This window comes from Mastacembelus armatus, chromosome 9 (genome assembly GCF_900324485.2).
Source record: "Mastacembelus armatus chromosome 9, fMasArm1.2, whole genome shotgun sequence".
Classification (NCBI taxonomy): domain Eukaryota; kingdom Metazoa; phylum Chordata; class Actinopteri; order Synbranchiformes; family Mastacembelidae; genus Mastacembelus; species Mastacembelus armatus.
The window spans coordinates 10,403,353-10,426,856 of NC_046641.1; the positions used below are offsets into that span (position 1 = coordinate 10,403,353).

A 23,504-nucleotide genomic window follows, 5' to 3' on the forward strand; every position below is an offset into this window, starting at 1 on the left:
TGGGAGATTAAAGGTGGGCACTTGTCCCACTGGTGTTTTCAGGAATATTTTATTTTCTTTCTTTTTCTTTCACCTACTCTTTTTTGTTTAGTATTTTGTAATTTTAATTTGGCTGCTAAATATTCATGCAGTGTTTTGTCCATGACAGCCTCACAATCTCTTGGGCTTTCTCGCTGTGTGACGAAGACTAGCTATTCCCTCTATTTGTATCTTTCTGTCTCTCTGTGTTTCCTTCAGAGAGAGACACTCTGTGTGTGTAAAGACCTCAATAAGGTTTGACTGCTTTCTTTTATGTGATGTCCTTGTCATGTGAAAACACTCCTCTACAGTAAGTGTGCTTATATAAACACATAGCATAGAGCAGATGCACTATGGAAAATATAACTTCAAAGCAGAGACTTGAAAGATCCTTGTGTTCACTGTAAGTGACAGGCTGTTCAAATACGCCATTGTCAGGTTTCCCTCGAGGCCATCCCAGCTTCTGTTGTTTATCAGTGTCGAAACGTCTTCACCTCCTCCATCCTCCATTCTCACACTAACATGTACTGTATATACACATTCATAGTTATTAGCTACCCTCAATCACCAGCCCCTATCTTTTAGCAACTTTGTCTCTCTCTCTCTCTCTCTCTCTCTCTCTCTCTCGCGTTTCATTATAGATTTTGTTTAGGAGCATTGTTCATATAAAATATTCTGTTAGGCTTTACGCTAAGGTTTTTTTTTTTTTATCCAAATGCATTCAAACTTCTCCCCACTCACAGACATGTACTTTTGTACTTTACAGGAGTAGTGTGTAAATATACACATGGGATTTAAATCAGCCACTATATTTTTCTTATTTGTTATTGCTGTGTTTTTGCACTCTCACAAATAACCATGCACACACACATGCATCTGCAAGCACATACACATTCGCACGCACACATACACACACACATTCAGGCATCTACTTAATTGAGGAGAAAGTGGTCCAGCGGGATGGGATGGGAGGTGTGTGCACATGAGCAGGCAAGTAGAGAGTGGGGCCTTGCGGGATGAACCATTTGACACATGAGAAGACCCAGAGAAAACAAGCTGTCTGTGGGTTAATTACTACTCCCCTTTGCAGTTAATAAATACATTTCTGATCAAGCACATCAAAAAGGCCCACCATTAATTTCTCTTGCTCGCTCCCCTTGCTTCGGAGCATGTTAGCCCCTGTTTGGAGCACTCAAGTGTTTCATTGCAATTTGATTTCTTTTAAAACACTTCACAGAGTGTACTGACTAATTATAGATACATCAAAGAGTAACTAACTGCCTTTGAATGAGATTGTGAGAGAGAAGCTTGCTCTGCAGCGGGAAGGCTGCTTGCTCTTCACCCCCACCTTTCTCACCCCTTTCCCCTCTATCACAGAATCCATCCATCCATGTCAGATCACTGTTTTGGAGTTTTTTCCTCTCAATGTCTTCCTTGCTCTCTAGTCTTCGCTGACATCTACTTTGGCCCGCCTGTTCCTCTCTGCTCCTCCTCTAACTCTCTCTGCTTTGTACTTTCAAAGGAAGATGGGTCATGTTCCCTCATTCATGCTATTTTATTTTGAACCCAGTATTTTTATATTCCCTTCAAAGTCAAAGGACTTTGAGCCTGGTTGTGGATTGTCTTTCTATCTTTTTATCATACACATAACACACATAAAATCACAATGCTCGTTCAGTTTCCAGGTCCATATGATCCTATCTTCACCTGAGGACAAAATCTCACATGAGAACAAACCAGAGAGACAAGAATGGACAGTGGGGATAGGACCATACAGAATGAGGGCCCTGCCTCCATCTCTCTCTACTGCTTAGCCTTTCTTTTCATCTTTTTCATTGCTAGGATTGAGGGGGGTGGATGTTTAAGTGTAAATGGTGGTAGCTGGGGTGAGGAAGGGTTGTCTAACCCACACTAACCTTGCCACTCAAAGAGTGAAAAAGGAGCACTGTTATTGGATAGGACAGGGCAGCATTATATAAGGACTTATGTAAGAATGCATCTGTCTCCTAGTACACAAATGTGTGGGTGCCAACCAGCCAGCCGCCACAACAGTCCTTCAAAAACGTAATTACAGATTTTAAGTGTCATCTATGAACACACCACATACATATAGTACATGCTTGCAAAATATCAGTGCCATCTGTTTAAATCTATAATGAACATAGCTAGTTTTTTCTCTGTCATCCTTGGTTTCATGTGTGTGTTGTGGCTAGGTGTCAGCTGTGGGAAGAAATGCTTGAGGTGAGACAGCTAGATATGGAGGATTGCTTCACTCCTTGTGGACTTCATCGCTATATCAGTGTGTGGAGGTTGAGAAAGATGAAACACTGCTGGGTGAATTAGTCTGAGTTGGAGAAGTTAGTTTTACATAGCTTGGAGATGAGGAAGTGATTGAATTTCCCTGCCATGATATGGCATCCCTAGATTAAATTAGAGGTTTTTAACTTGTATGGTATGGGAAGATGAAAAAAAAAAAAACTGTTTATTCAGCTACACTGTGTATTGTGTGTGCCTAATAAGATTCACAAGTGCAAATAAAGAAAAGTCTTTTAAGATTTCCTTTTCACTGGCCACAGAGAATGGTCTAAAAATCTCACTGCCATTTCTGTATGCAATGCAACTGTTTTATGTTTTGCGTGATTTACAGGGTCAATTTTTAGACTTTCTCACTTTGTTTTGTGTCCTCATTTCCTTCGCCCCCCTAATTCTTCCTGTACCAATTGTGGTGACCCTTAAGGCAGCAATGGTGCCAACTATGCCCTGTGTGCAGGACACTGGGTCTGGCAGTGGTCTGTACAGCTCCATGACTGGCATGGCAACAGCTCATTGAACACATGGCACTATGCAAACGTTCCTGTTTCTAGTTCTCACTCTTTTTACATTATGCCGTTGGAAAATCACAACATGTACATGCAGAAATATTGGTTCACATTCTATTAAGTGTTTATTTTATCTGATTCTCATTACTTCTACCATACTTAATGTTTAGGCATAGTTAGTAAGGTCACTTGCACTCTGTATTTTTTTATTTTGTAAATGTTATATTGTCAACTTTAGTGAAAAATAAATTAGTTAAATAAATAGTTTGAGTGGGAATTTGCTTATTTGGTTTCTTATCATTGTATTTTGGTTTGCTTTTCATGTTGTTAATAGAAAATAGAAATGGGAAATTAGACAATGTGGTTTAAGATGGTTTAAGGAGGTTAAGTTCACTTATGCATCAGAGCTATTTAATGACCGACTGTTGGCAGAGGTGACTGCATGCTGTCCTCACAAGTTGCTGGCTTTTCACATTTTCATAATTCTTTACACAGCCCAACTGATTCCTGGATCAGTTAGAGACTAACCTGAGCACACCAGCACAAAATTCTAATAAGACAGTTTTTTCTTTTGTTAAAGGTTTGCCATTTCTTACCTGCTTCAATCTCTACTGAATGCACAGACATAACATTGATATTGATCTTCTTACAGCAAAAAGTAAACAAGTTTATTTCCCTAAAATGTTGGAGTATTTCTTTAAACTGTGTCAAACTAAGTTCCACATTTATATCTATCTGAAATTTTCTTTAAAGACCGGTGCAACCTTCACCTGGTTTTATCACCACACAAGCAAAAATCACTTTAATTCGTTGACAAAATCATCCCAGCTGTGAAGACCTCCATACACAGTCTCTGAAAATCCCCTTGTCTAATGTTGTATGCATGTCTCGGCGTCTTCGAAACTCTGAGTGCTAGCCTGTCTATTGCTTCTGGAGGGGATGAAGAGAAGGTTTGTTTTTATCTCAAGGTTCTCCATAGCTGGCGGGCTTGCAAGCAGTGCAGTAGTAGTGCAGTTTCCTGTGTGTCTGTCTGTCTGTCTGCGTGTCAATGTGCATGTGTGCATCTGTCTATGTCTGCAAGTGGGTGCGCACATATTGTATGGGTCTTTGCCTGAGTGTGTGTGCGCGCACCTATGCATATGTGCACATCTGTGCGTGTCAGCCCTAGCCCGGAGAAGCCTGTATCGTTGCGAGCAGAACAGCTTGGTGGAGAGCAGCTATCAGAGTCACGTTAGGGAAGGAGAGGGTGAGAGGCAATGATAAATGGCTGGGGCACACTAGCAGAAATTAGCAGAGCCGTATGCAAAGCTGTGGCGTTTTGTTTGATGTGAAACAAAAGGACCACCATGACAAAAGTGCCTGCCAGCCTGCACAGCAGGACAGCAGCCCTCAGGACATACACCATCACCACTGAGAAAGTGTGAATATGCGTTAACGTGTGCATATGTATTGGTACGCACTTGTATGTATGTGGTTTTGCATGCATATCTTGCGTGGTCCTGTTTTCTTGTCCTGTCCATTTTATGTATATTATTCCTCTCTGTGTATTTGTGCCCTGCTTGTAATGACAGACAATGCCCAGCCTTTTGTAAGCCATGAAAAGACATGGCTTCTTCCTCAGTACAGACACAGCATATTTGCTCTATTAAGCGGGTGAAATATAGATGTCTAATTTCTTTGTGAATGAATAGGCATCTTAGAGAGTGGCTCTCCTCTTAACATAAGGATGTAAATTGAACTGTTTAAATGTCACGGCTAGCAAGCTGATTTGATTTGAATTGATTTGCTTGTTTCTGGAAAAAAAGACCTCCTTTGCCAAACCTTAGCTGCGCTGGCTGCCACAGATAGACCAAGGTCTTTCTTTCCACCTCAACAACACAATGTAGGGCTTCTGAATTCTTCTATCTGCTGTGATTATGTACAAATGGCCTTCATTTGCCATCCATTTCAAAGCTGTAGTGCTGCATTGTGACTAGAGGCAGATGACGCAGACCAAATTACAGTGGGTTTGCTGTCTGAAAAGGATACTCGCACAATAGGCTTTGTGAAGTATTCCCTTCAATACGTCGCCATTATTCTCACCTTTGTTGGTGTTTCTCTCTATGTTTCAGGAGCATCTTTGGTTTCTAGATTACATTTATGGTGTTGGAGAGGACTAGGGGGTTGAAAATACTGTACTCACCTCTGGTCTCTTGTGTGCTATTCCTTCAATATCTAGGGAAATTGACTGTGAGAGAGATTGTAATTTTTGTTCTTTCCTGCATTTTTTGATTTCCTTCATTATTAATTCTATCTTATTTTATTCTTGTGCAGTCACAAGACAATCAATCTCAGAACATAAATACTGTCAGTGGATCTTTTTCCTGTATTTGTATTGTTTACATCTGGCTCTTTATGTTATACATAATGTCTCAGTTACCTGAAGGGAAGCAAACTGATTAAAAGGCAGTACAAAATTGCTATAGTTGGCCAGAATACAGAATGGGTCCCACTTGTCCACTGAGTTCTTACTTTGCCACCTAACTAATTCACCAGCTTATTGGTCAGGATATGTTAGATATGATAAGATAATATAAATTGATCCCCCAAGGGAAATTTGGGGTCTATTATATGTACAGTATCAGAGATTTGTGCCCTTTTAGCTTTTTCTTAGAAAATGCATGTTGTAAAAAGTGTATGAAGATCCCTGCTGTGCTAGTATACATACTGCTCTCTCTATAACCAGCTAACCTATTACACATATTGTGTTTATTGTTTAATGTGTGTGTTTCAGGATTAATCCTGTTAAAAACACATCTGTGTCTTTCACTGTATCTTTCAGTATATTTCTTGTTTCTTAAACTTTTTGTTTCTCTTCAGAATGGTTCAGTTATAAAGGTTACCGGAGACATAACCAATAACCAAGTGTAATTTTTGGCAACACCTTTATTTTCGGACTTTAAAATCATGGGAATATGTGTCTTGTTTTGATCAAGCTTTCCTATAATGTACGCAGAAGCTCACGGGCAGACATAGAACTGTTCACTGTTCATTCACCTCAAGCTCTAACACTAGAACAATCAATATATTTCAGGATTACTTCCAGACGTTGTGGTTTCATCATCGTTTCAAGAATCCTTTTTCTTTGTATGTGTTGTTCTTTTATTTGAGAGTAAACATATTTATACTCCACTTGTTCTTTTCGATCTTCTATCAGTGTTAGTCAGTAGTTTAAATGTCTGTCTTTTTGTGATTTTTCAGTAAATGCCGTTGTCGTAGTTGTTATCAGTCTCCCCGAAAGAACAGTCACGTTGCGCATACTTTGTCTTGCACAAATTCTAATAGGTCTGTGGTTTTAATTGATAGCAATTTCTTCAGAATATGAGGCTTTTTTTAAACATCAGCTGTCATTTCAAACAGTTGGTTTTATACAGTCCTTGGTTTGTCCATCCCTGGTTTAACTCAACGAGCTTGCTTTCACCAGGTCCTCACTGCTACCCACTCTTCTTCGTTCCTCAAAACACACGGATGTTACCATGGTGATGTAATTGAAAATCATTACATCTCAAAAAAGTATTGTTAAGGTGACTATTCATAAGTCTCCTCTCACCTGTTTGTCTTCTTCTTTTTTTCACCGTAGTGAAAAGGAAGTAAAAAATCCATCTGTCCTCAGTGCATCATTGTGCACAGGCTCTTTTTAATCTCACTTGGCCTGGCCCATCCAACCCATACCCCCCTCTTCAGCATGGGGCTGTTCTTGCCACTGTGATATAAGAAGCCACGCCAGTTGAAGTTCATTTGAGTTCAGTTAAATCTTGAGGGATTCATCATTACATATTTACTGACTGAGGCTGATCTTGCTGTAAGGTTCTACCGTCGTCCCATTGATCTAGTGCGCATGTTCACTCCTGAGGTTACGGGACGTGCTTCCATTTGCATAAGGCCCTGGGCAAGGTTCTTTCCACCATTGATTGGCCTGTCCATGAGCGCCCCGTGCCTTCTCACATTGATCACTTTGTTTTTTCCCGGAGACAGTGCTACTCAGAGTTCAGCTGCAGCTCCAGCATATCAGACCTGCCGGAGGAAGAGAGAGAGACCAACAGAGAGAGAGGAAGGAGACGAAAAAGACAGACAGAGTATAAGACGGGGGCAACTAAGAGTCAGAGGCAATAGTTGGAAAACTTTAGAACCAATATCTTTCTTATTTTCGCATATTTTGCTTTGACACTTAGAAAGAAAAATCCAGTTTCACCCTGCCACCTCTGTGTCCTTACAACGTCATTCTGTGCATCCATATGCTGGCTGCCTTAGAAGGTAAATGCACATGTGCTGCATATATGCAAATACTGAAACATGCAATGAAACACGCAGAACACTAAACAATACCTGCAATTCCACTAATACTCTACTTGAATTACTGCTAAAATTTGAATAGCTCTCATCCTTCATGTTCAGCCTCAGCCTCTGCTTCACCTTTGGTCTGATTGTATCAGTTTTGCTACATAGGCAGCTATCTTCCCTCTGCTTTCTTTCAATTTATTTTTTAATAGCTTTGTCTACCTTGTAGCTGCTTGGGCAGTCTTTGCACCACCTATTCACTTAGTCAGCAAGACTAAGTCAGCTGTCTAGGTTTACTATGTTTTAGCAGCATGGTTTATGCTATGTAATCTTAAAGTTCTATGTCGGACAGACCCCAATTATATCCATACTGTTTCTATATGGTTTTATATGATATGCTTAATGGGTAATGTGATTGGATTTGTCTTTGCATGTTCTTGTATTTGTACAGTTTTACAGAGGTTGAGGAGGTAAAGCATTGACACTAAGAAAACTGACCCTGGTCTCATTTATTTTAGAGTAATTAAGTTTCTTGCCCAAGTACAGTAACGCCCAACAGATGTCTATAGATTAATCATTTAATTCTTTGTTACGTGACGGCTTGTGTTTTTACATTTTGATTTGCACGTATCTTCCATTGTGTGTTTATTCAGCATGGCGTCAGTGGTGGCACAAGGCTCAGACTCCCATGATGCACCTCTTCTCTTTGTTCTGCTTTGTGAGAGCTGTGCGCAGCTTTGTCTGCCTCTCTCGTTCCTCTCACGTCGTTGCTTCAGAAGCAAGTTCTCCCTCTCTTCCCCATCCTATACTTCAACCTCTCTCGCTCTTTCATTCACTCTTAAATGCCCAATGGGCAGTGCTGTCCATTTGTTTCACTCCTCGCCCCGATGTTATAGTTTACCTCCTTAATTTGCAATGAAACTCTCCTTCACGCACTCACTCTTTCTTTGTTCATTGCCACTTTTGTCAGACCACTCCTTGCTGTTGTTTGTTATTCATTTTGTGACTCACACTCCTCTGAGTGTTTTTGGCTTGCTTTTCCCTTTTACTTCTGATTGAGTCACTCTTTTTTCCCTTTTCTTTCTTAACCTCAGCTCCACATTGGCCTTGCTTCTTCATTCTTTGCTATCTCACGCCGATCCTTCACTCGAGACTGACCTCACATCTGTCTGTTTCCTTCGCACTGTTTTTTATATTGTCTTTTTCAACACGTCTGCTCAAAAACACAATTTTTTTCACTGCTTCCCCCTTCTCACAGTCTACTGCTGTATTAAAAATTTATCTCTGAAGTGCTGTTAATTTATTTTTTGTTAAACTGCTAAATGGTTGAAATTGTAATCTGAACTGTATCATTCAATATCATCTAAAATGTTAAATTAATTATCTGTAAGACATGTTTTTTCTTACTTGAAAATTCAAGGTGCTTTAAAAAAAAAAAGTGTCTTCATTTGTTTCCTTTTTTTCCTATTTGTCCTTTAGCTAAAACTTGCCTTTCAATCTCATCCATCTCCTGCATTCACTGTTCCCTCTGTGGTATTTCCATGCATTCACCTGCTGTCTCTGGGTATGTCAGCTGGTTACGACCTAGGTCACCTTCACCAGAGATGGAATACAAACAGTTGACGTGAGGTTTGAATGTGGTGAAGATGACATGTTGACAGCTCAAATGAATCGCTTGTCACATGTCATTTTTTTTTCCTCCCCCCTTGTTAATTCTGCCATAAGAATGCATACAATATGCGAGAGGAATCTTGAGGACATACAAGGTTGCAAATTGTCACGCAGGCATCACTCGAATTCAACACATTCAATCCAGTTTGCTTTTCTGTCTTCTTTTCTTGCTCTGCCCTCAAGACTATGAATGGTCTCATTCTGTGGCATATGTAGGAGGAAGAATAAGTGTTAGGAACTGAAAGGAAAGAAAGTGTCATTTCTGAAAAGCTGTGTGGAACAGCTAGGCGGATCCTGGTGCAAATGTCAGCGAACTCAGTGACTCTAGGGTTGAAGTTTAAACCTTCTCTGCCTCCTCTGATTCTGTTTCCCTCATCCTCTCTCTCCTTTCTACTTATTTCTTTCAAACTCAGCATCTCCATCTTATGCCCGCCTCCTTCACTCTCCGCTCTGTGTTTCACCTCAGTACTTTAAAAGGTCATTGAATCCTGTGCTGGTATTGTTTGGTGTTTTTTGCCTTGCCTAGTCCAAGCCCTCTGCTCCTGGGTCACAGCATTCTCTTAGTGTGTATGTGTAACGGATTCTTCAGTGTCAATGCATCACCTGCAGGATGTGCAGTTTGTTTCCTGCACATCTACTTTCTGAATGGATACACAAAAATGCACAGTGATTGAAAACTAGTAATCTTGCAGATCCTCACTCACTTCATATTTTCTGCACTTCAAGCTTAAAACACCCCAAACTGACTATTCAGCTGATCTATTCACAACTCTATAGCCTGCGATACTTATGGAAAGCCTAGTTTGAATCCTTTATGGCATTCTTTCCAGGCGTGTGTTTTAGTTATGTACCTGCAGTAAAACATATTTAATTTTTTAAGCCTGGAAAGCTGACAGTGAAAAGAGATGAACTGTTTTATGTGCCATTTTAGGGCTTTATGTGCTGTGAAATACGATGGGGGTTATGATAGTGCAAAAAGAAGGTAGAGAGAGGAAGGGAGAAGGAGAGCAAGCAGACTCCTGGTGTGGAGCAGCCTTTGATGTCTTAGCTGACTTGAAGCTGAATGCGGAACTCACCGAAGGGTAGGCCTTGTTTCATGGTGGGATTATGAAGCTGGTTGTTCTGAGTAAAAAATAAAACACACCCGCATGCATTTGCACAGATGTTTTTAATGCATTTGTGTTTGTGTACAAATGTTTTTATCTTCAAGCATGAGTGCACATGCTGCTCCAAAAGGCTTGTTTGTTGTCCCAGTAACTTTGGTTTTCATTTCTCTCAACTCATGTCACTCATTAGTTTGTGGTTTATGTTCAGATCAGTTACCAGGCCACATTGGGTGGTTTAGCACTTCAGTCTGTGTGTGTGTGTGTGTGTGTGTGTGTGTGTGTGTGTGTGTGTGTGTGTGTGTGTGTGTGTGCGTGTGCGTGTGCGTGCGTGTGTGTGTCTGTGTCTGTGTGTCTGTGTCTGTGTCTGTGTCCGTCCATCCGTCTGTCCATCCGTGCATCCATCCCTCCGTCCATGTCTCATTTATATACTCTGCTTTCCTATTAGATGTCTTCACACTCAATGATTTCTCTGCACTCTTCTGACATTGGTTTTCATGCATGGCCTGCCTGTCTACCTCTTTCCCTTTACTTGTACCCCTCTCACTTTCTTGCTTTTTCGGCCTCAAACATTGAAAACATCTTGGTTGTGTCAGACATCGTTTAAACCCCCTCCACCACCACCAATCAGCTAACATGTACAGCAGGTTTCTGGTGGACATTACGGCTAGTGCACCCCATCACCCATACACACCCCTTAACGTTTATCCCCTCTTCACCTTTTTCTCCCTGTACCCCTCTCCCCCCCACCCCCCACTGTCTTACACCCTTCACTTCTCTTATCCACCCCCACCCTTGTGCTATCCACATGTGATGCCACTTCTCCCATGAATCCAGCCTCTTCACCTCTTGCTTCTTCCTCTGTCTTTCTCTTTTTCCTTACTCACCCCTCAGTATTTGTTTTTGTGGCTGTCCTTGGGCTGATGGTTCGTTGATTTGATCTGATTTCTCTTTTATGAAAACACTAGGGGGCACTGCCTGTCCTTTGTTACCCCTGTCTTTCCCTTAACAGGTTTCAGTGCATGTGTATTTTTGTGTGTTTTGTCTGTGTACTCATGCATGTGCTCCTGTTTGTGTTTGTATTTTGTTAAAAAGCAGTCTCTTGTCTGTAATGGATTCAGACAGACAGGAAGGCAGGAAGACAGCAGGTCTCTGGTGGTCACTAGGGCTAGTGCTCTGCACCCGTCTGCACCTCCCTGTCCCTATTTTCACCCTCTGTTTCTGTTTGGTGAACCCAGGGGTGTGGGTTAATGAAAAGGGCTTGGACCACCGAGAGTAGCGACAGTCATCTCACAGACTCCTCTGCTCACCTCCGGCCCTTTGAGACCCTCTCTCCATGACAGGCCCCCCTCTTCACGTCTCTCTCCCCACGTCGGCCCTCTGTCCCCTGGGTCGCACTACATCATCTGGCTGCCTGGTGGCCGCCAAAAACACAACTCACCCAACGTGGCATTCTACAAGGGTAGATAAATTAAAATAGAGTTGTGTGTTTTTTTGTTTTTTTTTTGTTTTTTTAAGTGGATGACAGTTTTGTGTGAGCAAAAAGAGATGGACTGCGACAGATAGCCCACTATATCCAAAAGGCTAGCAAATCAGACAAGGGACCTTGATTGCATTCAGGCCAGGTCAAGGAAGAGCCACCCCCAAAATAAACATCAGCTCTCAGCATCAAAGTTGGAGAGAATAGAGAATGGACACATAAGCTTGTTTCTACTCTGCTGGTTGTGAGTTTTAGAGACTCTCTACTTAATGTGCACCAGAAGTACTCTGTTTTCTGTGTATTTATTGTATACGCACAATTCATACTTTAAAATTAGTAATAATTTTCACTTCTCCTGTGTATCCTGAAGTCCACCGATGAATGTGATTGTTTCTGAAGGGAAGTTTGAATTATTGATTTGTTGTGGGATTTTTTTTCATGGTAAGCAGACAGCTGATGAGGGGTGTTTGATAGTGCTAATTGGCAGCTCCCGTCCATGCAGTGTTTGGTTGGCGGTGGGTTGGGGCTGGGCGAAATGAAGCACCGCTATTGTTTAGAGGTGTCAAACCCAACACAGAACAAAGAAGATGGGAGAAATGTGCTGTGCTCGCCTATCATTGTGCTGAAAGCAGCTAAGTACACACACACATACACACATATAAATACATATTATATATATATATATATATATATATATATATATATATATATATATATATATATATATATATATATGTATGAATGCACGTGTATGTCCTTCCACACAAATACACACACACACAACAGCACATTACCTGGAGTCATATACACTAGTGTTCAGTCACACTGAGATGCACACACACATACACACAAACACCTACTAACGCACACTCTTAGACAAACAGCCTGAAAATGACAAGATAATCACCACATTCAAACTTACCTTCAGCTCTGGGTAAATGCCTTTCTCTGAGATAAACTAATAAATATACTGTTTTCTTTTCAAATGTTCTCCACTGAAGGCCCTAATTACCATACGCTGACAAAAACCTGACAGAGGTGTAATAGTTAAAAAGGTAATTTGACTACAAGTAGGAGTTTGGGTGGGGAAAAGGGTCAGTTCCCCACCCCTCCATCTGCCTCTCTCTTTAATGGTTTATTCACGCTTTTCGAGGACTTTTTGCATGATTGACTGACAAGGTCTTTTTCTGAAATAGCATCTTCAGTAATGAGAAATAATTGACTCCCTAATCAAAAAGAGGGTTCATGGAATCCACAAACCCAACTGTAATCTTCTGTGGCATTTCCAGCAGAATTGACAGTCCTCATAGCTTCAGGCTCTATACCACTTTGATTTAATTGCTTTTTTATAAGATTAATAATATACTTTATACTGAAGTGTGTGAGTGTGTAGGTGTATGTGTCTGTGTGTGCACTCTGTTTATGTGCTCCTCATTCTTCTCTCAGGTTTTGTTTTTAATCAATAATATCACTTGAAAAGCACCTCATCTGGTGTGCTACTTTACTGTAAATTTCACATTTAGTTCATTAAGTGAATCATTATTTCATTTTGTGTGCAAAAGAATATTATGGTTGACACTTTCTTTCCTTTCAAATAAGTACATTATTAAATATTGCAAAAGTAGAAAAGACGAATAACAAAAGTAAATAAATTCTATTGAAACTATTGTTTTAGCCAGTCTGCTTTAAACGGGCGCATGCTACAACAAAACTGTTACTACTACTACTATGACTAATAATAATAGAAATAATAATCCTTAGAAGTGTTTATTTGATCTAGTTTCTAATATTGATCTAGTGTATAATGTTACATTAATTCAGACATTTCCTTACCTTATTTTAGTGTGTCTATAGAGTTTAAATTTTTATTAAAAAATAAAAGACAGAAAATGCTTTTACTTTTAAAACCAACAGAATATCAAGTAATACAGGTATTTAAAATGAGTTAGTTTTTTGCTTTACTCTGCCTCTTTAAGTGACTAATTGAATTGATTTGTATTTTTTTTGTACCGTGCACTACCATTATTTTGAAATCTTAACATCTTAGTCTTATTTCTTTGTTACTTTAGGCATGAAAATAATTATTTCGTGAGCATGCCTTGAGAGCTGCAAAGTTTTTTTGATCGGGCAAACTGGCTTCCCCTAGCTTGTTCAGTTTGTGATATGGCCTCAACTCTCTCTTTCTCTCTGTGTGTGTGTCTCTCTCTCTCTCTCTCTCTGTCTGTCTTTCTTTTCTGACTCATCCTCCCTATCATTAAAAAGCTGTTTCAAATCATGGCTACTGGCAATGAAAAGTTAATTTAAGATTGTTATATATTTCCATTAATTTCTCTAGACCCTCTGTAGTTTTCTCTTCCTCACTCTCTCCTTCTTTTGAGTTTAGAGGATCACAGAGTCTGCCCCTCCTTTTTTTTATTTTTTATTTTTTGGGGGGTGCACTCTTTTTTCACTTGCCCCACAGCACAGGAGATAAACAAACATGATGAAGTAGATGATGATTACTGAAGGAAGGAACACTGTCTTTCATTACCTTCATTACCACTGTTTTTCTCTTTCCTTCTCTTCTTTTTATCTTTTTTTTGTTGTTTTGTTTTGCTTGTCCATGGGCAGCTTGTCACTCAGAGATGGGTCAAGTGGCCCTGAAAGTTTAAACAAAATACCTCCCCTCAGAATCCAGCTCCTGCAGCCCCATACACGTAAACCAAAAATACACACACACACCCCCCACACACACTCTCTCTCTCTCTACCGCACACACCTGATATGCCAGTAATGTGCAGAGCAGCAGGAGGCTCCAGATTTGTTGTTCTTGTTCCATTTTCCTTCCCTTCCTCCTCCCCCATTCACAGCTAAGGTGAAAAACAGTCCACTGAGATATTTGCTAGATTTTGCCATCAGGCTCCACCTTTTCAAAAACACATACAGTAGCCGAACTTTATGTGTTGATTTCTGCAGCAAGAGAGTTTATATGAAACAGTGATATATGAAAAAAGGATATTTCTTGGTAACAGAAAGAAGAGTGAGGAAAGTCACACAATTGTTAAAAATTAGCTCCACTTCAACCTTTTTCACAACAAATTTAGAGAATTCCACATCTTAGGCTGGTGGAAATTTCTCACTGGACCCCAATTTAGAAATTTTGGCTTGGATACCAACTTTGGGCGCAGTTAGTACAAGGAATCAGTGTTTATCGGTGCGTAAGGCTGCATGTGTCTGTGTGTGTGTCTCAGAAATGGACAGCAGCACCCGATGGATATTTAACACATTAGCTTTGGCAGAGCTTAGAGTGGTGTGAAAACACACTGATTTCCTAAGTGGCAATCATATCAGCCTCACCATCAGAGAGGCACCAGAGAGCAAACATCTGTGTGTGTTTATGTATGCCCTAGAACGTGTATGTGAACTGCTTGTGCACATCATTTAGACACAGAATCCTGTACTGCTTTAGATTTGTACAGTAACTTTGGTCTGTGCCTCTTGTAGTTTATTTAACTTCTATTTCATAGTTTTCTTCGTGGTATTTTTTTTTATCTAGCTATATAATCTAACTATAGTTTTTCTTGTTCAGTTTCTTTTCATCTTTCTACCTGTATCTTTTTGCCTGCATCCAGTCTATTTTTCCCAGGGTTTCCAACCTTCCACCACTTTCTTTGCCTCTGTTGCTACCTGTGCCTGCTCTGCTCGTGTGTGTCCCTCTCTTTCTGTCTGCGGTAAGCCGTCGCTTCCCTGCCAGGTTTCAGGGAGCCCTTGGTTCTCCTTAGTGTCAGTCTCACCCTGAGTTGTGACATAAAGGTCTCAGCCTCCTCCTCCACCTACTCTCGTTAGGCCCTCCTGCTTGCTCCCTCCCTCTGTCAATCCCATTCTCCCCTCACCCAATCCAACCTCATCTCCAGCTGAGAGTCACCCATCCGAAACTGTGTTGAAACAGGGTCATCCCCTGGCATGCACTTAAAGGCTGTCCCTTTAACCTGCTCTGAAATACTTACGGCTATTATTATAGCTTATAAATCATTAAGAAAGTTTAATTATACGAAAATTTCATGGTGGAAATGTGCAAGCTGACACATGGGAAGGGGAATTTAATGGGCCAGCAAGTCCCAGTACCGTGAGGGAAAATATTGAGGTTAGGTTTCTATTTTACAGCATTGCCGGAGGGTTGGGAGACAGTGAGAAAGGCACTTGAAAAGAAAGAGAGAGAAAAGGCAAGCAGACATGATGAGGCCTAAACTATATCCAATGCGCAAAAGTAACTTTGTTGCATCGTTTTGCAGACCAAATCTGGTAATATGGCCAGTTGATGTGGGAATGATGAAGACATTGCCCACTGTACCTTGTGCTAGTTTTCTTAACTATAACGTAGTCTAATTAACACTAGATTTTAATTAGTCGCTATGCTGTAATTTCACTTTGTTAAGGAATGCTGCCTAATTAGAAACTGCCATTTGGAGAATTTCTGTAATTGCTGTTGCTAAACAATATATTAACATCCTTAGCTATTAATCTTACAAAACTTTCTCCACTTTCTTAATTGTGTCAATATCATTTCAATGTGAACATTGTAGGGCTATTGTTGATGATGTTTGAGTAACAACTAGGCTTTTCAGATTGATGTTTCTGATTCAGATTATGGGGGCAATTGTGAAGAGAGATTATGGCTGTGGAGCCATATAGAGTTTGTTTGAGGTATTATTAAGAATAAAGTACATTTTTATATACATGCTAGATTACACATGAATAATTTTATGAATAAATCAGCTCCCTCACACATTAAAGCTGTCACTCAGCCATCACTTCAGGAAACTAAATCCATTATTTTGAATGAACTGGAGTTGCTCGGCACCAGGCTGCTGTTATTTATGAGCTCTCCGTTACCCACAACCCCGTTTGTCCATCCGTTCTTCCCTACCTCTTTTACATCCTCCCTCAGCCCCCTCCCCCTCCCCTCTTCCTCTTGTTTTCCATGCGGGCACAAGCGGGACGCAGTGCCTGCAGCCAGCAGGTTTCCTGGCATGCCGCTCCTCATCCTCTGCCTTTTGTTTCCACCAGTGGACAGCCATTCTCCACTTCTGCTGTGTCAGTAAATATTTATTGGCCTTCCTTTTCCTCAGCACCCCCGCTGAAGTTGGTGTGTATCTGTCCATGTGTGTATGTGTTTGTATATGTGTGCGTGGTTTGGATGTTTATACACACACAGAAAACTCCCCAACATGTATACAGACATACACTACCTCCCACCATCCTGTGCCGGTGCTGTCACTCACATAACTCAGTGTTCCCTCCTCACCTTTTCAAATCTCAAATCTCATTCTGTCTTTCCACCTACCATAATCCCTTTCTTTCTCTTCCATATACCCTCAATCTTGCTTGTTGCATGCAGACATGAGAGAGAAGAGGAAAGAGAGGAGGAAGTTATTGCAGTTTTCTTGTGCTCTCTCGCTCCCTCTGTATAGCCTCACCATGACCAGAGTTCATGAACTGGAGAGTCAGAAGGGGGAAAAAGCCTGTGAACAAATGCATGTGACTTCAGTGAGCAAAACCTTGCACAGTGCCGCAACACTGAAAGATACACACACACACACACACACACACACACACACACACATTCCCTGGGGCCCAGTGGCCTCGTGCTAGAAAGGGCTTCCTTCCTGCGGTTAAGACAAAGGAAGCTGGGGACCGACAGGGGACCTGCGACCGCTGCATCAAAGCCACAGGAAGCACTGGTGTTGTCTCTTCCTGTGGAGAGTGTCGGAGCGTGGGGGGCCAGCTGGCTGTGTTTTCACAGCCAGGGACGAACAGGGATAAATGTGTTTGGTATGTGTGTATCTGTCACAGACAAGGTACTGTTAGTAGAGTAGCTGAACATGCTGCACTCCCATTCCCGTTTGCCCCTCCATGACCTGAGATCAATTCCTAGCAACAAACAGTCATACACATACAGTCATAGGAATAAGAGAGAGAGCACACAGATATTATCCCTGTGGTGAATCCCCCAGTCATTAAAAGCCAGATCCAGCTGAGAATCATCAACTCAACCACTGTTTGTCTTTAAGTCTATTGTCCTCATTGATTTATGATACAAAAAAGTCATTGCCAGAGCATCAGTCAGCCTTTATGTTTGTTTTTTCCAGCCCTTGCCACTGTCATTGCAGACTCTACACATGCTTGCAATGTGTACATGTCTGTGTGTGTTTGTATTTGTGCTCCTGTTCCAATGTTGGCGTGTAGGGATTTATGGGGGTGTATGTGTTAGTGTGTCAGCGCCATGTGTTTTCCAACCTTCCGGTGTGCACCCGCATACATGTTTGTTTGTTTTTTCCGTGTTCGCCCTGGCTTCTCTGATGCTCTCCTCTTACTCTCTGGCAGCAACAGGACAGTTAATCAATCAAATATTTAAGCAGTGCTTCAGTGCTCAGTGGGTAGTCCTAGATTATCTGTGGCTGTTGGCAGTGCATGGCGCAGCCACATTATAAGCCTCGTCTCTGACTGGCATCATCATGGGGCGCTTCTGTGTCTCTCTCTTTCTCTCTCCTCCTTCCCCTTGGCCTCTGCTCAGTCTTTACTCAGTCCTGCTTACATTCTGTCCTCTTTCTCTTTCTCTGCTCTCTTATTCTCTGTCTCTCTTCCTTGCTGTCCTTTCTCGTGTTTAGTGCGCTCTGTTTGCACTTTCTGTGTATAATTGTGGCTTTTCACACTGACTATCTGACAGTGAGCAAGGCCCCTTAAAGATCTCTCATCCTTCTGTCTTTGCCTGTTTCTCTCTGCATTCTTTCGAGGGATAAGTCTGCCTGTCTCCCCACGGGGATCTCCATTGTGGATTACCATTCAGTTTTCGCCCAATTATCTAGTGGCTTTCGCTGCCTTTGACACATAATTATCAAAGGCCTAAATAATTGTCTTTATTATTGCCGGTGTTTAGATGTAGCGTCGGTGGAGCAGTCGCGAGCAAGGGAGCGTCACGGGGAGAGGAGAGAAATGAAGTATTTATCTCGACCAGAGATTAGCTTAGCATGCTGTTAAATGATGTCTCGTCGCTTGTTTCAACTCCTCGTCCAGATAAATAAACATGATTAATATGCCCCCCCACCCCCTTCATACACACAGAGCCACATTTACATATGCACACACCCATCACGTATCACGTTCCATGTCAGTGGTGAAAATAAGATTATGCACAACAAAAAGTCTAGCAATTAGCTGGCTTTGTAGCAGGAAGGAGCTTAAAGGGCTAAACACTGTACTTTTCTGAGGGTCGTTTGAGAGGTCAGGTACAAGATACAGGGGTTAGAGAATGTGTGTCTGCTTCTGTGTCTGTTTGCGTAGGGGTTAGCTCTTTCATAGAGCTTGTGAAAACCAAGCAGTCAAAAGTCTGTGATGTTTGTGAGAGTATAGCCCAGCCCTCTGCAGAGAAAGCAGAAAAGAAATGGTTTATGAGGGAGAAAGATTTTGAAGTTCAGCCAGAGTTTGAATGTATGTGGGGTGGAGGGGGTGGGCCGGGACTTTATGTCATCAGTTGTGACTCAGCTTTATTATGGTGAGTCAGAGGAATGTAAATGTGATGTGTAGTTGCAGTCAAATTACATCCAAATTAAAGTGGGGCAGTGTGTTTAAAAAACAGCTTGTCAAAATTTCTTTTACAACTTTTTTTTGTAGCAGACTGATTTATGATGTCAAAGTGGCCTTGATAATTCAACTGAATTAGACTTATATGCCTAAAATGGTGCAGAAGAGCGATGAAATGAGACTGGTGATAAACATTACATCAGGGTGCTTTAGTGTGTATGAGGCCGACCTTCAGTATGATGACTGAGGTGTGGAGCTCTATGATGGGACACATCGTTTCCATTTCAGCTTAAGCTTCTGCTTATGTTTTCAGAAGACAGTAAAAGCCCACTTGCTTCAGGGGTGCTGCTCTGAAACTGACCCTGTGGTCTCATTTTCCTGTGAAATGGACCAAGGGAAAAGAGAATTTTCCTCATGGGGGTCAATAAAACATTCATAAATATTCTTTGTTGTGCACATCTGTCCCGTCTCTTACCCGTCTCCTCATTTCTTTCTTTTTTCCTCCTAGTTTCCTCTTATAACCTTCTTCCTTACTACTCTGCTTTCTTACAGTTTTATACAAACTAGCCCCCCATGTCCAACCCCCACCTGAACTTTACTCCACACGTCCAGGTGTTTTAACGTTAAAGGAAAGGCCAGCAGAGAGGCAGCAAATGTCTCAACATCTGTGTGTTGGTTTTAGTGCAACAAGTATTTCCACATGTTTCTCCTTTTTTTTTTTTCCTGTCTGATAGAAGACTGATCACAACAGCTGGCCTGTTTCCTTGTTAAAGCTGCAGTCTGTGGTTGCGTAGTGGATTAGCACATTTAACATTCTGGATAAAGATGACTAGCACTTACTCAGGGGCTAACTTTGTGTAAAAATTATTAACATGATGAGTCAGATGATAACTTAGCTTACATCTCTTCACACTTGGGAGCATGTGGCTTTATGCCTTTAATTGGGTTGTAAGTTTACTATTGATACCTTCCATCTAGAAGAAGACACAGACACACTCAGATTTTCTTGTCAACACGCAGCTAACCACAGTTGTCATCGTGGCTTATAAAACATGGGCCCCAGTGGTGTCGAAATCATTGTGGGCCACACTGCATAGAGCACTCTCTCCTGGAGTCATTATTTGTCAACCTTTTACCCCAACTGTTACCACAGCCAAACATATGTGTGTAGGCATTGCAGCAATGAGAGCTGTCAGAACAAGTGATTGATATAGCCAGTGTTGGGAGATGGAGTTCTTCGGTCTTTAATCTTCGGTTGAGGCATCATCAGGAAAACAGACTTTGCTTGGCGAGAGTTTGTGATTTATTTCCCCTTCTCATTTCAGCAAATATACAACACTATGTGAGTATCTCTGAATAGCAAATCCTAGAGAAGTGTGAGCACAAAAGTTGGTTAGAGAAAGGCAGACAGTCATTTATTGTTATTTCAAAGCCATAAAATTTAGCTAGAAACTTGTTTTTACCTACTAAAAGCATCTCTGGGTGCTGAATTTTAGGTTTCCAAAGGTTTTGTTTTTCAGTTTTTAAAAGCATTTTTCCAGCCTGTCTGTCTATACGAGATTAATCATGCACTGTCTAAATATTTAAGTCCAGTATTACAGTTACAGGCACATCCATCCAGCAGCACTCCCACCTTAGTAGCTGTGCCTTTTTGTTTGTACTAGCCTTTGTCTTTGTCTAACTGCTGTCATTCACTTGCTTCTTCATCAAACTACCCTTCTGTTGTGCAGTCCTTTTACATTCTTATACAATAAATACACAAGCTGCACTCATACTTGTACATCCCAGCATGTACCCACAGGTATGCACGCACACACTTCCTCTGTTCATCTTTCTTAATGTTGCTGCTCTATCTCTTGCTTCCATCTATCTGCATATCCTTTGTTATCTTGAAAGTACTTTGTCTTAAAAGTGGCATGTCAGAATACTTTAATCAGAGACTTAAACTGTCATTAATGGCAGGTTGGCAAATATAGTGCACTTTGACAAAATTGCCAAATTAATTATAGCTAAATTAGATGTTTAATATACCAGTTTTGTCAAATGAGCCTTATCTATTTAATGTACATGTCACTTTTCCATCAAAAATTAAAATATACGATGTATATAATATATGCTGTACTACACTATAACATGTTCCGATAAGTACAATAAAACCAAGTAGAAACCCATTTGTCCACTCGGAAAATGGAAAAAATGTTACATTTTCTGCCCAGCTTGGGTGATATTTTTGACTGGATTGAAATCATGTGCTTTTCCATGGGCAGTCACTCTACTGTCTCCTGTTTCCTGGCCTCTGTTAGCAGTCCCTATATTCAGGGACTGGCCTGTTTGGCTCGCACCAGAAAACAGGACCTTGACTGACACCTCCAGCTTTAAAAGGTTGACTTTGCTACTCCCATGGGCCCAGTTCTGCCAGAGGAAAGCTTTTCAACCAAGCGATGAAGAAGGGAGTACAGACAGGAGTGTGTATCTGTGTGTGATTGTATGATTTTGTGAGATGGAGCGAATGTATCTGTGCATACATGTGCAGTGTCTTTCTTCTTTTGTTGTCTGTCACCAGAGTTATGTGTTTTTTTTCTGTTTGCGTGGTTGTACCTCCCTTTGCAGTCTGCTCTATCCTCCACCATAGTGAAGATGTTCCGGCGGAAGCCTTATCAGCTGGATGATGTATGAGTCCTTAGTGCCTTAATAGATTCCATTTATCTCTATACACTCCCACTTTAATTTGGCTGGTCAAGGGAGGATGTATTCAAATGCCCACTGTCATTTTGATGTACAGCCAGCTAGCCAGAACTGGCCTCTGTGATTGCTCCAGCCTTAGCCCTCAGTCTGCGTGTCAGACACAGATTCATATTGTAGCTCCAGCATAAGCCTTCTAAGTCTGCCCAAAACAGCTGGCTGTACTTATGCCTCAGTCCTATTTTGTTTTATTATTCCTAAGCTTTTATAGACTATTATATTACCCATTCTTACCTGCCAGAATCAACCACTCACTAAATTCCAGTACCTACCTTAGCATTAACCTGTTAAACCCTGTGCCACTTTTAAGCTTCATTTATATAAAAACAATTTATTATCAGAAAACAGGTAAAACAAAATTTTTAATCATCGCTTCATAATGTGACATTTATTTCTGCAGTTCTTTGGCTGGTCTTTCAGTGAGTCTTAATGGTGGAGAAATAGGACTTGTACTGCTGGAATATACTTTTTCAAACGGTGCATAGCATGTCGCAATAGCATGAAATTTATAATAATCATTATATGTAATTTAACATATGACATATAACATAAGATAAGTAGAACCTTTATTATAACATTAACATCACATTAGTGCTAGTCAACAAGCCATAAACACTGCCACCGGAAGTCTAGTAGTCAAAGACACTGCCAAGTTTTTCCCCTCTCGCGATGATACATAAACATTAAACATAAAACATTAATGTTAACATTTGGTCTGTTTGACCTTATTACAATGTGCAGATGATCATGCAAGCACTGAACCTAATGCTATTCTGCAGCACTGTGCCAATCCCCAGTCCACCGGTCCTCTTTCACAGCTTTAACTGTATATAGTAAGTGATTGTTAACCTATTGTTGAAAGTCCTGTTCTCTTTTCTTCCTGTTTTATCTTAGAGTGAAGCAGAGTGAAAGAGCTCCTTCCCAAGGCCTGACTACAGTACTCCTTGGGGTAGGACCAACTGTGTTGGAGTCTATTGTAGTGCAGTAACAAGTCCTTTGTGTGACATTTTCCTTGGCGTGGACATTCAGAGGGGAATAGGAACTGGCCTGTGGATGCCACTTTCTCTTTGACATGTGAAGGGACAGAGTATTAAGAGTGGAGACAGAACATGCACAGAGAAAGACAGAACGTGACAAGGACATGCTATGATGGAGCAGCCCTTTCATATTTCATTTTATAACATTATACTAATACACCAGGTTGAATGTATTCGCTGGTTACAAAGCTGTTCACTGGGCTTTGCTATCATGGTCCGAGTAGTACGCTGACAGTGTGTGTTGAACAGGGAATAAGAATTTTATTAGGCAGGTATCTACTGACACAATGTGTATGTCATGTTAGTTGAATTTTTCACATCTGTACAATTCCAAATGTTTTCTTTGTTTTTCTAAAGAAGTTATTAATATTATATTTCTTACAGCACCAGGTCTCTGTCAATCAAGTGTTATCTGAAACAGTGTGCTTCTCAACAGCAACTACATCATTAACATCCTAGAAGTGACTAACACATATAAAAATTTTTTTGTGGCAGATGAATCAGAGGGAAATGCAGGTGAAGAATCGAGTGTGCGCTGTGGCTCTGACTGATTCTGCTCACAGCATCTGGCTACAGGAGACCAGCAAAAGCATGCAGGACTGGATGCAGCAGGTGAAATAACCACACATTCTCATATACACAAACATGTAATGAAGGCAAAGCATTAAAGGAGTCCATTCCTGAGCTCACATCTCAACATTTAATTCACCCAATGGTGAGCTGAGGTCACGCAGATTCTTCTCCTATGTAATTTCTC

At 41.0% G+C, this 23,504-nt stretch overlaps 1 protein-coding gene across 3 annotated transcripts in view; it reads left to right on the forward strand.

The window, feature by feature from the left end:
- arb2a (ARB2 cotranscriptional regulator A) overlaps nt 1–23,504 on the forward strand; it is a 140,654-nt gene that overhangs the window by 69,437 nt on the left and 47,713 nt on the right. For all 3 annotated transcript variants that reach the window (XM_026320916.2, XM_026320918.2, XM_026320917.2), the window contains exon 9: nt 23,243–23,359. In XM_026320916.2, the coding sequence (XP_026176701.1) occupies nt 23,243–23,359 (117 nt within the window). The remainder of the gene's footprint in view (nt 1–23,242; nt 23,360–23,504) is intronic.